We start from the raw sequence: 14,128 nt of genomic DNA on the forward strand, positions 1-14,128 counted from the left end.
CCCAGAGTGCTCCCAAGTTCTTCAGAGCTGCAGAAAGCATGACTGAACAGGATTCGGACAGTGACAAGTGTTTCTCTTTTTCCTCTGTGCCTGATGAGATGAAAAAACCCAACTTTTATCCAGCCCTGAAAACCATCCGGAATGTCACTGGACAGGATTCAGAGTCTCTTTTGTCAAATGCATGGCTGCATCACAGCCATCACATGGGACTTGTTAAATTTTTCATGCCACAATTAATCAATTTCAGCAGACGATTTTTCTCACTGGCATCCTTCCCACCTCCCCAAGGCACATCGTCTATCAGGGACAAACGGGATGGGGATTTGTGGAAGTGTTAATGGAGTGGCTTTTCTCAGAGCCATCAAACTGTTTGTGTGTCAGGTCAGGGATTTTTGACAGTCTCCTGGGAAGTATATAGACCTCTCCAGAGGGGAGTTCCTTCTCCAGGTGTACAGACAATTACTTTGTTTGATGTCTTTTGAAGCTAACCATAGAATCATAATGATTTCATTGTGGCAGGTATTGCTTTTACCATGCACAGGGATAGCTCAAAAAATGGAAATATGCTAATTACAAGAAGGATGACATGGCATGGGATTAATAAAACACAATATTTACCCTCTAAATACTGAAACAAGAAAAACATTTATATGTGAGAGAAAGCATTGCAGTACTCATAAATCAAAACAGCACGATAGCAAAGGAAAGAAAAATGAGGCATTTAGTTCTCATTTATGTATATTATATGATATTCCCTCCTGGATTTTATAAACAAATAAAGTATATTAAAGAATAGACCAACTATGCTTCTGATACATGATAAGCATGAAGATGAAATTGGAATCAAATAGATTCAGATCAAACTAAATTATTTCTTTATTTATTCTTTTCCTTCAAGCACTACTTAACATCATAAAAGTTTTCAGCTTGAAGCACCGGTGGCAATGAAACATTTATGGTATTCTTTTCAGAGGCTGGAAACTTTGTTCTTGGAATGATTTCTGCTCTGGAATGTCTGTAATATGTTGAAGCCTTAATACGTTGCTAATTGGTACCTTACTAATTAGCCCATGACAAGAATTTAAATTAGGTGCACAGTAGGTGTTCTCCCTACCTGCAGTGGAGGAGCTGTTTCCTGGTGAGAAAAGCGAAGGGAAAAAGATAGTGGGAAGGATCAATAGAAGACTAATACAATCTAATCACTACTATGGGAAGAGTGTATGTTAATGTTTTTCAGAATTATGTCTCTGATAATTTATTCTGGCTTGTAAAATACATGAAAGTTCACTTTGTGATTTACCTCTGTAGAACAAGGTGTACTTTTTTTTTTCCCCCTGTGACTTGATGTGTGTTATAAACAAAATGAGAAATACAGGAAAGTGACTGCAGTCAGTTATGCTCAGGACCATCCCTGGTGACTGAGCTGAGTGCATCCTAGGCTTAAAGCACAGGTTTGTAATCTGAGTTAAAGAGCTGCGCTGCATACCTGGGTCAAGGTGAACAAAGCTGAAAAGGGAGATGCCCAACACCTATGACCTACTGCACCAGTACAGGCTGGGGATTGACCTATTGGAGAGCAGCTCTGCAGAGCGAGACCTGCGAGTCCTGGTTGATAATAAACTAACCATGAGCCAGTAATGTGCCCTCGTGGCCAAGAAGGACAATGGCACCCTGAGATGCATCAAGAAGAGTGTGGTCAGCAGGTCAAGGGAGGTTCTTCTCCACCTCTACTCTGCCCTGGCGAGGCCTCATCTGGAGTCCTGTGTCCTGTTCTGGGCTCCTCAGCTCAAGAGGGACAGAGAACTTCTGGAGAGAATCCAGTGCAGGGCCACCAAGATGATCAGGGCACTGGAACATCTTTCATATGAGGAAAGGCTGTGGGAATTGGGGCTGTTTAGTTTAGAAAAGAGGAGACTGAGGGGAGATCTTATTAGTATTTACAAATATCTAAATAGTGGGTGTCAGGAGTCTGGGCATCCCTTTTTTTGATGGTATCTAGCAACAGGATAAGTGCTAATGGGATGAAGCTGGAACAAAAAAGTTCCATTTAAACAGAAGAAAAAACTATTTCACTGTGAGGGTGATGGAGCAGTGGCACAGGCTGCCCAGAGGGGTTGTGGAGTCTCCTTCCTTGAGGTCTTCAAGACCCGCGTGGACATGTTTCTATGTGACCTGATCTAGATTGACCTCCTTCTACAGGAGGATTGGACTAGATGATCTCTAAAGGTCCCTTCCAACCTCCACCATTCTATGATTCTATGACCAGTGGCGTTAGTTGAGCCTGGACTGGAGCACGTTCTTGAGTTTAAAATGCATACCAAAAGTTTGGAAGACACACGAGTGAGTTCCTCTCAGTGGTGACTCAAAAGTAACAATATTAATGAGAATCATCTATTTTTTTTTTTCTTTTCATCTGGAAAAGATGGGAAGGAGGGATAGAAGATGCCTATCTGAAAATGCTGCCACTGTTGACATTCTTGTTAGCTTAATGGTATATATCCCATTGCAGAGGATTTTAGGATTGTCATTTGGGATGAAGGCTATTGAAAAATCTGCAAAATATCTAGTGCAGTGAGAATCTTAAAAACAGAAAGACAAAATTTCTTCTCGCCCCAAGGAAGCCTGAGCTGAGTGTATATAAATATAGTTATTGGTCAGGCCTAGTAATCCCCATAAGCTCCAGCAGTGAAAAGGATGATTCAGTTTCAGTAGATAATGGGCCATTCTGAAAAGTGGTGATCAGGTCCAGGTAACATTTTATAGAGGGGAGATATAAACATCAACAGAAGTAAGGGGATGATGCACGAAAGGGAAAACAAGTTAATCATTTTTACCCCACTGAAAGGACAATTTAGGAGTGGCCTTTTTGAAAGAAGTTTTCTGAAAGAAATTGCTGTACAGATTGCATTATTTGAAAAATACCTGTTTTTACATAATTTTGACTGGAAAATTCTTCTGCATGGTGCATAAGGTCACGAGCGAACCATGTTCCAGTGGATGTGCTGTAGATATTTAAAAGCAATAGCTAAAGAATACTTTTTTTCCAAGCCAATATAAGCGAAGGAAGAATAAAGTTGCATAACTTTTGTTTTTAGAGAACATTGGTGGAATGAAAACAGCAAATTAAGAAAAATCTGTAAGATTTAAGTGTAAATTATATCAAGAAATTGAAAGAAGGTGATATAATCCTTGTGTCAAAATCAAAGTAACCCCATCTCAGTCAATTAATGTAGTCTGAAAAGCAGTTGCATATAGCTGTAGAAAAATTATGGTAACAGGAGAAGTTGTAAAAAATTATGATGGCCTGTGACACACTCTACAAATAATAGAAGTTAATCTAAAATTGTATTTACTCTTAAATATTCACTGGTAAAAGATGCTGTCTTTGCAACCCACCTGTCCTACAAGATCTGGTCTTTTACCATGGCATATTTGTCTCCTACTGTGAGTTTGATTAGGAACTAAAGGAATGAGGAACTCAAGCTGGGTTTAGTGGGATTACATCCTTTTTCATCTTTTATGAGCAGAGATTTAAGGCTGATCCAGGTACAAAAGATATTATTACTTGCTGTCTAACTAGGATGCAGATAGAGCCTGGCGTATCTTGAGGTATATCTCATTTTGCAGGTGGGTGTGGGTCCTCCTTGGCACCTGTAAGCTAACAAGAAAACAGCTACCTCCAGATACCAGGCTGTGTGGCCACTTCTGTAAAGCATTATACTGAAAGCTGTTCTCTCTACCATGTTGCACACATCTGAATCTCTCTCAGCCAAATTAGAGCATAAGAGTGAACTTGAATATCCCTGCAAACAGGCTGTAACTGTACCCTTTGTCCACTTCCTTGTGGGACTGCCACTCACATCACAAAATGTCCACCACACATAGCACTTTAGCAGAGCCTTCATCAGTACTCTGGGAACTGAATAGGCTCCTTGGAAAAGACAGTTACAATGTACCACCAACCACTTCATCTAAACAATTTATTTCTCCAAGAAATAAAACTAGTTTTCTGTCCTGAGACTTCAGCATCCATTACTTTTATCCTTTCTGTAACACACATGTTGGAAGTTGGGATATGGTGGAATATTATGGATGGCAGGACTCTACAGATCTCCCAGGTGGTCCAATGTTATTTTACGTGATGTAGTTGAGATAAGGATTGCAGGTCAGAAGCTCTAATCAGACCTAGCAGGAGCAAAAGGATAGAGTAATTACCCATAGGAAGTGATGGTGTTGGCACTGGTTTCATTTTTTGAGTGCTGCTAAATATGTGTATCTTTTCTCTGAAGGCTTTAGTCTTTTATGGTTTGAATGCTGGCTGCAAAGGAACCTACCTCTTCTGTGTGATTTATTCAGCAGTAGTACTCTTCAAAATATTCTTAAGATTTTCATATCTGAAAACTGGAGGAAAATACACTCTTACTTCTAGACCTTTTACCAGAACTCACTTCGTGAGTGATGTAGCGTCTTGGAATTTGAGACAATATTTGGAGTATATTTGCTTGAGTAGGTAGAGGATATTTATTGTGTTGTGGATTTAGTTCCTGTTGTGTTATTTTTTTGTCTCCTCCATGCAGAATTGGCTAGAAAGGCATTTTCTAAGCTATAAAATAATATCCAAATATTTTATGATTCCTTTTCTCTTACATAATTTAAACTGAAGATTCCTTGTTTAAGAAAGCCTAAAATGAATTTCAAAGCTTGTGTTATGTAAGTCAGTTATATCAAGCAGAAAAACTGAATGTTGCCTTTGGGGGAGAGGGAGGGGCAAGGAAACAAACGCTTGAAAGTAGAGTCTAGGGAATGGAGGACAATTTGGGGATCAGCTTGTCTGCAAACCGTGCCACAGGGAGACTGGCAAAAGGCACTGGGTACACGTGGAGCACCAGACAATCTCAAAGGTTGTCCAGAATTGATTATGGATGCTTCTGTACGTATGTTCAGTCTGGGAATAATACTCAATATTTTCACACAATTTTATCTTGCAGAATGATTGAAGATTGTGGGAAAAGGGGAAATACCATGGCAGAAAGAAGGCAGCTGTTTGCAGAAATGCGTAAGTACTTCCTAGGAATGTTTCACTGTGATAGACCAAGCCAGTTGCAATGCAGTGTCAGTAAAATTTATGCAATCTTCCACCTCAAGTAGCTGATGTCTCTGTTTCACAAAATGTTTAATAACCCTACAGGAAAATGGGCTGATTTGACCAAATAACAAGACAGAGGGATTTTCTACATCAGATTTTTTGATTGTATTATTTTAATCAGTAGCTTCTTGAGACAAAAACGCTGCAATGCACACATAGCAGTGAAGAGGGCTAAAGGTCTCCAGAAGGCGACATCTTTTAGTGGGGCTATCCGTAGTGGATTGACCCCGGACAGCTGCTAAGCACCAACAGAACCTCTTGCTTAATCACCAACCAGCTCTCAGCAGGATGGGAGAGAATATAGGGAGTGCAAAAGTAAGAAAAACTCATGGCTTGAGGTAAAGATAGTTGATTAAGTGACAGGAGAGAAAAATAACAGCGAAAATACTTCTTAGGTAAAGAAATGCAGCCTCATAGCTACAATATGGCCTATGAAACACAATACTACTTATTAATTTTACCACACCATGGAAACACATTCAATGAAATTTTTGTGTATTTGCTTTTTCACTGTGGTTGGCCCTGTAACAGGAGTAAAAATTGTTCTATTAATTTCAGCAAGGTACCAAGTTACGTAAAGCAGAGTTTCTTGAGGAACTGTCTGCATGAAACACATCCAAATAAGGTACAAGCAGGCTGTAAGAGGAGTGGAATACAGCCCTATTGTTCTTTTACCCATGCTTCCCAAATGCTTTAAGACTCTTGACATTATTAATTGGCCACTCAGCCACACTGTGGTACATATGGCTGGGTCAACATCATTCACTTACACTTTCTTAAACAATCTGCCATCCTTTGGACCCAAATTTTTTTAATGTGTTCCGACCTGTGAGATGAAAATGAGAACAATACTCTCCCCAGACACTGCTCTTTTCCTGATCAGATTCTCTCACATCATCTTCCCATGGCTCCCAGATAGTCCCTTTCAGCAGTTGTCTGTCTTAACACCTTCTGCTCCTGAGGGAAACTACTACTTAACATCAGGTGTGAAGAGTTTTTATTGTTTTTTTGTTTGGTTGGTTTTTTGCTTTTTGGATTTTTTTAATTAAATGTTTTGTTGTTAGATTACACTTTTTTACTGGTAAAGGGGAGGATAATGCTTGTAACACTAGGTCTTTTTTAATAGGACTGATGAGTAAAATGAATTTAACTTTTTACCCCTTAACTTTAGTGAATGCTAGTAATAAAAGCTTCCAGTGCTCCTTTATAAAACTTCAGCCTGTTAATGAGATACATTGATTCAAAGCAAAGTGAGACTGTAGCTCATTGAGCTTCCTAGGTTTCAGACTTAACCCTGAGTAAACAAATTTGTAGGCAACAGTGTTGCCCTTCTTCTTCAGTATTTACACATCCAGTGGATGGTATTATTGTGATATTTTGGGAGGCGTAGATGTTTTTGCTGATAAATCCGTGGAATGACCAACTTAATTTTATCATGATTTGCATTTTGCTACAGTCAGAGATCTATTTGTGAAGTAACTTCTATAGAAAACTGACTTACATGGAAAGTCCTGAAGAACAAATGGAAAGATGTGTGGGTCTGAGCACAGCAAAAGAGGCTGTGAATTTGTTATTTGCCTACAGGACTACCAGTGGACTCTCCTTCTTTTTCCCCACTGGAAGTGCTTCACTGTTTCGGTTGAATATGTTCATCTCCTGTCACACTGTTTGTAGTTTGCAAAAATAGTAAAAGGATACATTGCAAGCTTTGACTGCTGCTTTCTTGCTGGGTAATTCAAGCTGGCAGCACAACAGTGATGCACATTTTGAACTTTCTTCATCAATCTGGATATACCTAAGCATGTCAGGCAAGATTAAGCATAGACTAGTGATTTAATGTCCAACAGTGCTTTTTCATAGAATCATTTTGATTGGAAAATATCTTTAAGATCATCAAGTCCAACCACTAACCCATCATTGCCAATGTTTTGAGATATAAGACACAATTCAAGCTTTAACCACAAGTCTCTGTAAAAGATGATATTGACTATGGTACTAATTCACAGAGGTTTGTAGATTTGAACCTAGAAAGATGCCTCTTCTGAAGGAAAGGAAACCGAAAAGTCAAACTAAACATCTTTAAATACAGGGAAAATCACATAGTGCCCAACATTTACAGTGAGAGTCAAATCCATCTATTCCTTGTTCAGAACAAACTTTCCACTTAAAAAGGCAGGAAAAGTTGGATTTTTTTTCTTTGCTCTCTTACGTAGTCTGGCACATGACCCACTTGGGGAGTTTTAGTCTCAGACTTGCAGATACAACTGCAAGAACCTAAAACAGCGTCAAACCTGCTATATTATGTCTTCTCTTAACATTGACAGATTGTGGAGTTTAACTTTTTACCAGAAACTGTGGCTATTAGAGTGTTAAGAAGCATTGCATGGCTCACAGTACACAGGGCACATGGAGCACATGTTTTTTGTTAAACATGGGTTGAGCTGAGGGCACCTAAATGCAGCACCAGGATGAGCTTCTGTTTCAAAGAGGCACAGAGGAGTCCAAGGGACTTTCAAAATGAAAAATTCAGTATTTTGTGAATATGGGTATTTCTTTGCCTAAAAGATATTTAGTTTTTCAAAAAGACATAATATTTTCCCCCCTTTTTACCAAAGTGGAATCCAGTTCTCTGTCTCCGTGTGTAGCAGAAGAAGGAAGAGAGGCAGGCAAATAGAAAAGGGAAGCAGCACACTGTATGTCAAAATACTAAAATGTGAAAGAAAAAAATAGTAGACAGTAACTATTTGTGTACAGTATGAGAAAATAGTCCCTCCTCCACCTCCAACTGCTGATTGTAAATTTTCCCAACACCTCCTTAACTCCTCCAAATCACCCAACAGCAAAACAACCTTCAAAACTGTGGGAACAAGCCGTAAATCCTCACAGCATTCGTAAGCTATTGCCTTCCATTTTCAGAATATTTCAAACTAACTGAAGTTAATGGAAGTTATGCCATTGACTTTAGCTGATACAAGCACAAGAGATCTCTGTAATTCTAAGTAAGAGTACAATATATTCTGATATTGGACAAATGCATCATCCTTTTTTCTTTTTCCATTTTATTTTCAGAGGGGTTTTTTTGCTTCTGAATGAAGAACAACCCCTCCTTCCATTGGTCCAAGATGTTGAACACATGAGACAAGAGAAATATCCATCTGAGTTACAACAGCAAGCCTTGTGTGATATTGAAATATTTACAAGACACAACAGAGCTAGTAGATACAGTAGAGTTGGCCAACATTCTCAGTAGGCCACCTAAATGAGAAATTCTTAATTCAGAGAACTCAGAAGCACATGTATAGAACATTTGATCACCCCTGGGCTCACCCCTGGAGAACAATCCCAAGCATGTTTGATTCACAAGCACGGACCTGGCCTTTCAGTGTGCACAGCTGCTCAAGTCCCAGTAATGCTCGTCTTAGTCTCCCTCTGAAGATGGGGGAGACATTCTGTCACTTTTTACTGTGTTGCAGGGGACAAATAATAGGAAGCTTAGTAATTACAGACAGAACATAGGCAAATCTAGTTACAGGGTGACAGTCTCAGACTTCATATGTAATAGAATTATCTTGAGAAATAGTGGATTGTTTGTAAGAGAAATAAGACGTGACTGTCAAGAGAACTGCAGGAACATTGTTAGTATAGTACATCCCTGACACTACTCTGCAAGGAACACAAAGCTTCATTATAAAAAGTGTGCTGTAGTATATGAGTACCTGCATAATGTCTGGCTGAGATGACATTAACTTTCTTTATAGGAGCCTGCATGGTGCTTTAGTTTAGATTTGTGGCTAAAAAAGTGTTGATAACACATATATTTTCACTATTGCTGAACAGGGCTTGCACAGCATCCAGGCCTTTTTGTTCCCTACCCTGTACCCTCTCAGAGCCGTCTAGGGATGGGAAAGAGGAACACAGCCCGGATAGATCACCTCTCCTGGCTAGAAAGATAGTCCGTATCATATAGTGTTGTTCTCAGCAATGAAACTGGGGTAGGGAAATAAGAGGGTGGGGATTTTTGTCTTCTGAGATGAATATAGTTCAGAGACTACTTTTGGGAGGTGGTAAGTGACCACCTTTGCATCACTTCTTTATCTAAGACATATCAGTCAAGGAGAAAAGATTTTAATCACTATCTTCTTGTCTACTTTTTGAGGTTTTTGGGAAGTGTTATGAGTGGTGCACAGCAGCAGGAGGCCTAAAGACACCGTGCCAGGTTCTGCACTTGTATGTGACGTAGTTACCAGTCAGTTTATACCCATCTCCTAGACAGCTGTTTTGGAAGTGTTACCAAATCTTTAAGCTGGAGCAGCCAATGCCAAGCTACATGTGAAGCAGAGAGCCGATCCTTTGAGATCTCCATTGCAAAGAACATACCTCTGTAAAATGGAGAAAGGCCTCACAGCCTTTGTGTTATTTTTGTCCCCTCTGCAAACTACTATCAATCTTTTCATTTCAGCATGATACTGTTTCTAATTTGGTTTGCTGGCAATACCTTCTTCTGGTCTGATATGTCAGCCAAAGATATTTGTTATGAGCCTTGTTGTTAAATATTAAAATTAGATGGAGGCTTTTCCTGCTGTTGGGGTCTGGCCAATGTGTCTTTTCGCCTGCAGCTTGACCAGATTGTTATTCAAAGTGACAGGCACAGTGGACTGACTGTTCCTCGCCTTTCTTTATAAAAGTCTTTTCACACTGTAGCTCCTGCCATTTGCCTTCTTTCTCCTCACCCCTCTCTACTCTCCCTGCAACAGAGAGCCTTGAAAAACATTACATGGAGTCAACTCCCGTGTTCTCTTTGTTCTCTGCCTTCCCTGCTAGCAAAGATGTGCACAGATCATATTCCATACAAACGTCACTGTTACTCTTTTCCACCAGGGGCTCAAGATCTGGATCGCATCCGTTTGTCCACCTACCGAACAGCGTGCAAGCTTAGATTTGTGCAGAAGAAATGCAACTGTAAGTATGGCAGCACTTCTTTCATCTGTCATTGTTATTAGCCTTCCACTGAACTCCCCAGTCTGTCCTTCAGATCAATCACAAATCAAGGCTGTGTGATTCAGCATTGCAGAAGGCTCTAATCAGAGTGCCTGGGCAGGTTTTAAATATTAACCTGTTTATATGTTGAACTTGTCTCAAACATGCCAATGATTCAGTCATAGAATGGTGGGTAGTGATGCAGGCCACATCTTTAATTAACAAATATGTTAACTACATTCTCCAGTTTTCTTGTAAGATAAAATATGTGGGTTTCAGTAAGATCCTGCAAATTCAATGCTTTCCGAGCAACTCCAAGGAAGGAAATGAGGGTTCCAGTCCTCATCTATTTGGGGTGCAACAAAGTCCGTGCAATGTCAACCAGCCTCTTTTTTTCCTGAAGATCAGCTACAGACATCTCTTAGAAGAGCATGAACCTTCTTGTAATCTCTGCATGCATGTCTTGCTCCATCTAGGCTTCATTCTTGAGAAGTTTCCCACTTAGTCATTGACTTTAGTTTCTCTTCCTTTAGAGCTGCAGTTTCTATTAGCACAGTCGTGTGCTGTGAGCTTTAAAGGGGAAACACATATAAAATCTGTAATGGAGTGTATCCTTTCCTTTCCATCCAAAATAGTATGGCAGGTTTTGGTTTATATGTTTTAACAGACCTTTCCATAACAAGTAAAAAAAGAAAAAAAAAATCCTAATCAGGGGAATCTTGTCAGCAGTAGCAATAGGGAGAGAACTAATGTAGAAAAAACAAGCTCTTAGTCTCTTCATATCTTAAATTAGAATTACAGCCTCACTATACTTGTGCTACACACATCGGTAAGTATGTTAAGATAGACATGAACTGTCCTGGAGAAAGTTATTAGTTTTGGAGTTACATCTATCTGCATTACAGAAATGTTTAGCTTATGCTGTCCAAACATACTGGAGAGTCCAAGTTGTGTTGGAAAAGGCTTTGGAGGGTATTTATTGGGTTATTAGCTATGGAGCTGGTTGTTCAATCACTTCTGCAGCACATTTCTCATGTTTTTCGTATGTGCTTAGCTGAAATATTAATTGAAGAATCAGTATCACATTATAAACAGGCAGATAGACACAAAACCCAGAGGGGTTTAGTGCCTGCCCAGCAGCTACCATCTCCCATTCAGGAGGAAATGTGTTGAAAAACACTATAATATTTCATTCAGTTATTTATTTTCTTTTTTAAAAAAAACCCTGTTTTTAAGAGGATGAAATTTTCATGGTAGCAGAATACAATAGTCCGAAGTGACAAAAGTATCCAGTTAACAGTGGCAAAGTCGTAACACTAATTGCTTTGATAACTGTATTCAAAGCAAATGAAAAAGCATAAGGGTGCAATAGCTTCATTGTTGGGAGTGACTGACTGGCTAAAATTATTGGTTGTTAATCTTAACTTTATTCCTCTTATTTATCTACCGTGATCTGCTTTTGTGGAACTATTACTTCTCTTTGTGAGAAACAATACACATGCCCTTCAGTTTGCCAGTTTGAGCTAAGTCGCTCATGGACAGTTCTTGCCTTCTGGTTACCATTGATAACCCAGGAGAAGTGATTTGCTGGTCTTGTATCAACACTAATACTGTATAAGCCTCTCCTGATGAAAAAAAAAAAAAAAAGGGAGGAACTTAAAATCTTGACTGGAGAATTAGATTCTATGCAACTTAAGGAATAATGCTTGTTGCTCTGGAATGGACAGAATTGCATGTGTCTTTTTACCATAGAATCATAGAATTATAGGATCATAGAATCATAGGGATTGGAAGGGACCTTTAGAGATCATCTAGTCCAACCCCCCTGCAGAAGCAGGTTCACCTAGATCAGGTCACATAGGAACATGTCCAGGCAGGTCTTGAAGACCTCCAAGGAAGGAGACTCCACACCCTTCCTGGGGAGCCTGTGCCAGGGCTCCCTCACCCTCACAGTGAAATAGTTTTTTCTTATGTTTAAGTGGAACTTTTTGTGTTCCAGCTTCATCCCATTACCCCTTGTCCTGTTGCTATCTACTATAGAAAAAAGAGATGACCCAACCTCCTGACACCCACCCTTTAGATATTTGTAAATGTTAATAAGATCTCAGTCCCCTCTTTTCTAGACTAAACAGCCCCAGTTCCCGCAGCCTTTCCTCATATGGAAGATGTTCCAGTGCCCTGATCATTTTGGTGGCCCTGCACTGGACTCTTTCCAGAAGTTCTCTGTCCCTCTTGAGCTGGGAAGCCCAGAACTGGACACGGTCAACTACAGTTTTCTTCTGGTTATTTCTGGTAGACTGCTGATGTCCCAGATAACTTTCTCTTATTAGTGGGAGAAGAAGTCATTAATTCATCTGATGTGATTTCAAGCAATGGCTGTCCAAGATAAAGGTTCTAAACATAGAGTGACCGAATGAGGCACTGCCCTGAAACAGTTAATATCAGACTTCTGGCTCATGTCAGCTATTTTTTTTTTAGTCTACAGAAATTGCCATTATACACCACCCAGTAGTAAGCTCAGGGGAAAAAAAAATGAAGAACATTAGAAAAAAACCCATTTCTGCTGCATCTGAGCTGTTTCATTTAGGGGAGAACATAGAAAGAAAAAGCTCAAAGGCAGTTCTACACCACTCCCAAGTGCATACCACCTCCTGTCACTCAAGCTATCCTTGTCTTCTTTCAGCTGTGCTTTCCTGGTCTGCCTGGCACATCAGACCAGACTTACTAGGAAAAATGCTTAGAAAGAATGTATTTAAGGGGTTCTTCTAAAGAGCTAATGTAATAAGTTGTAGAGAACTACTCTTGGATTCAGGCTGAAGGTGTATGAGGATGGAAGCAAAAAAAGTTCTTTGAGTGCTAGAAGTGGCTTTTCTCAGGAAAGCAGAGCAGAGGTTTCATTAACACCATATTTTTTACCCAACGGTGCCTATTAGCAAAGACAGTCAGAGGATCTCATTTAAGAGGCAGCTACATTTATCACAAACAATACACTGTTTATGATGTCTTTAATGCATAGTCATAGATTCATCTCCTGGCCTCTCTTTGTGAATTCTTCTCTCAGTGTTTTGCCGAAACAAAACTGGTGCAGTAGGCAGTGTGTGATGGGCAAAAGCGCCTTCATAATCTAAAAGTCATTCTATCTTGCAGCATTTCTCCTGAAACTAATTATCTGGCCAAAGATAATAGAGGAAGTGACAGTTTACCACCATTCTGATGGTAATAACCACTATGTATGTTGCACTTTGAATACTAATACTGTTGATGAAATCACTTTCAGAAGAGGTAGACTACTTTAAAGATAGCCAATAGTCTTCAAAATTGCAAATAATTGTCTTTATGGTAGTTCTGGAAAAGTTTAGGAAAATAATCGTGTGAAAAGTATTTTTTTTATAAAAATCTCTCAGAGCATTTAAACCAACAGGCAGTTTAAATCAGCAAAGTAAGAAAAATCGGTATCAGTCATTGCAATTATTTGTCAAGCAGGATTGAATTGAATCCAGTCCAGCCTCGTTCTTCAGAGAAACAAGAAACTCTTTTTAAGAATTTAGAAAATGATAAGTAGATAGATTTGAAAAAGCCCTGCTTTTCATAGAAAAATTCCTGCAGATTTAAGTATTCCCCTTTAGTTATGTTAACACTACATATTTACAAGTTATTATTGACACACCTCTGAATCTGCAAAGTGCCCAAATGTGGGATGCAATATGTGACAAAATCCCCAAAGTAAGAGACCCACAAAATTCTACACACAGAAATCCTAAAGGCTAGGAAGATTTATTAGTGGACCATGAATAGAAACTCATTTTGTGTTTCTCTATTTCTGCTGACAATTTCTAAAATTAATGAAAAGACAAACTCTGTAAGTAATGTAGGTAGCTTTGAGGATGTGGTGGGTAAAGAAAGAGATGATTGCAGGTTACCTGCTTGTAACTTTGCAGAACTCCTGTAGCAACTGACCTGTTGCTGTAGCACAAGTCTGCTCTTAGTCATAAATAGTAACACATT

The 14,128-nt window shown here is 39.3% G+C and overlaps 1 protein-coding gene across 2 annotated transcripts in view; it reads left to right on the forward strand.

Moving 5' to 3' along the window:
* Window positions 1–14,128, forward strand: part of DTNA (dystrobrevin alpha) — a 189,103-nt gene that overhangs the window by 87,260 nt on the left and 87,715 nt on the right. For both annotated transcript variants that reach the window (XM_061994451.1, XM_061994450.1), the window contains exons 2-3: window positions 4,989–5,056; window positions 10,025–10,105. In XM_061994451.1, coding sequence (XP_061850435.1) covers window positions 4,989–5,056; window positions 10,025–10,105 — 149 coding nt within the window. The remainder of the gene's footprint in view (window positions 1–4,988; window positions 5,057–10,024; window positions 10,106–14,128) is intronic.

The sequence above is a fragment of the Colius striatus genome, chromosome 4 (assembly GCF_028858725.1).
Source record: "Colius striatus isolate bColStr4 chromosome 4, bColStr4.1.hap1, whole genome shotgun sequence".
Taxonomy (NCBI): domain Eukaryota; kingdom Metazoa; phylum Chordata; class Aves; order Coliiformes; family Coliidae; genus Colius; species Colius striatus.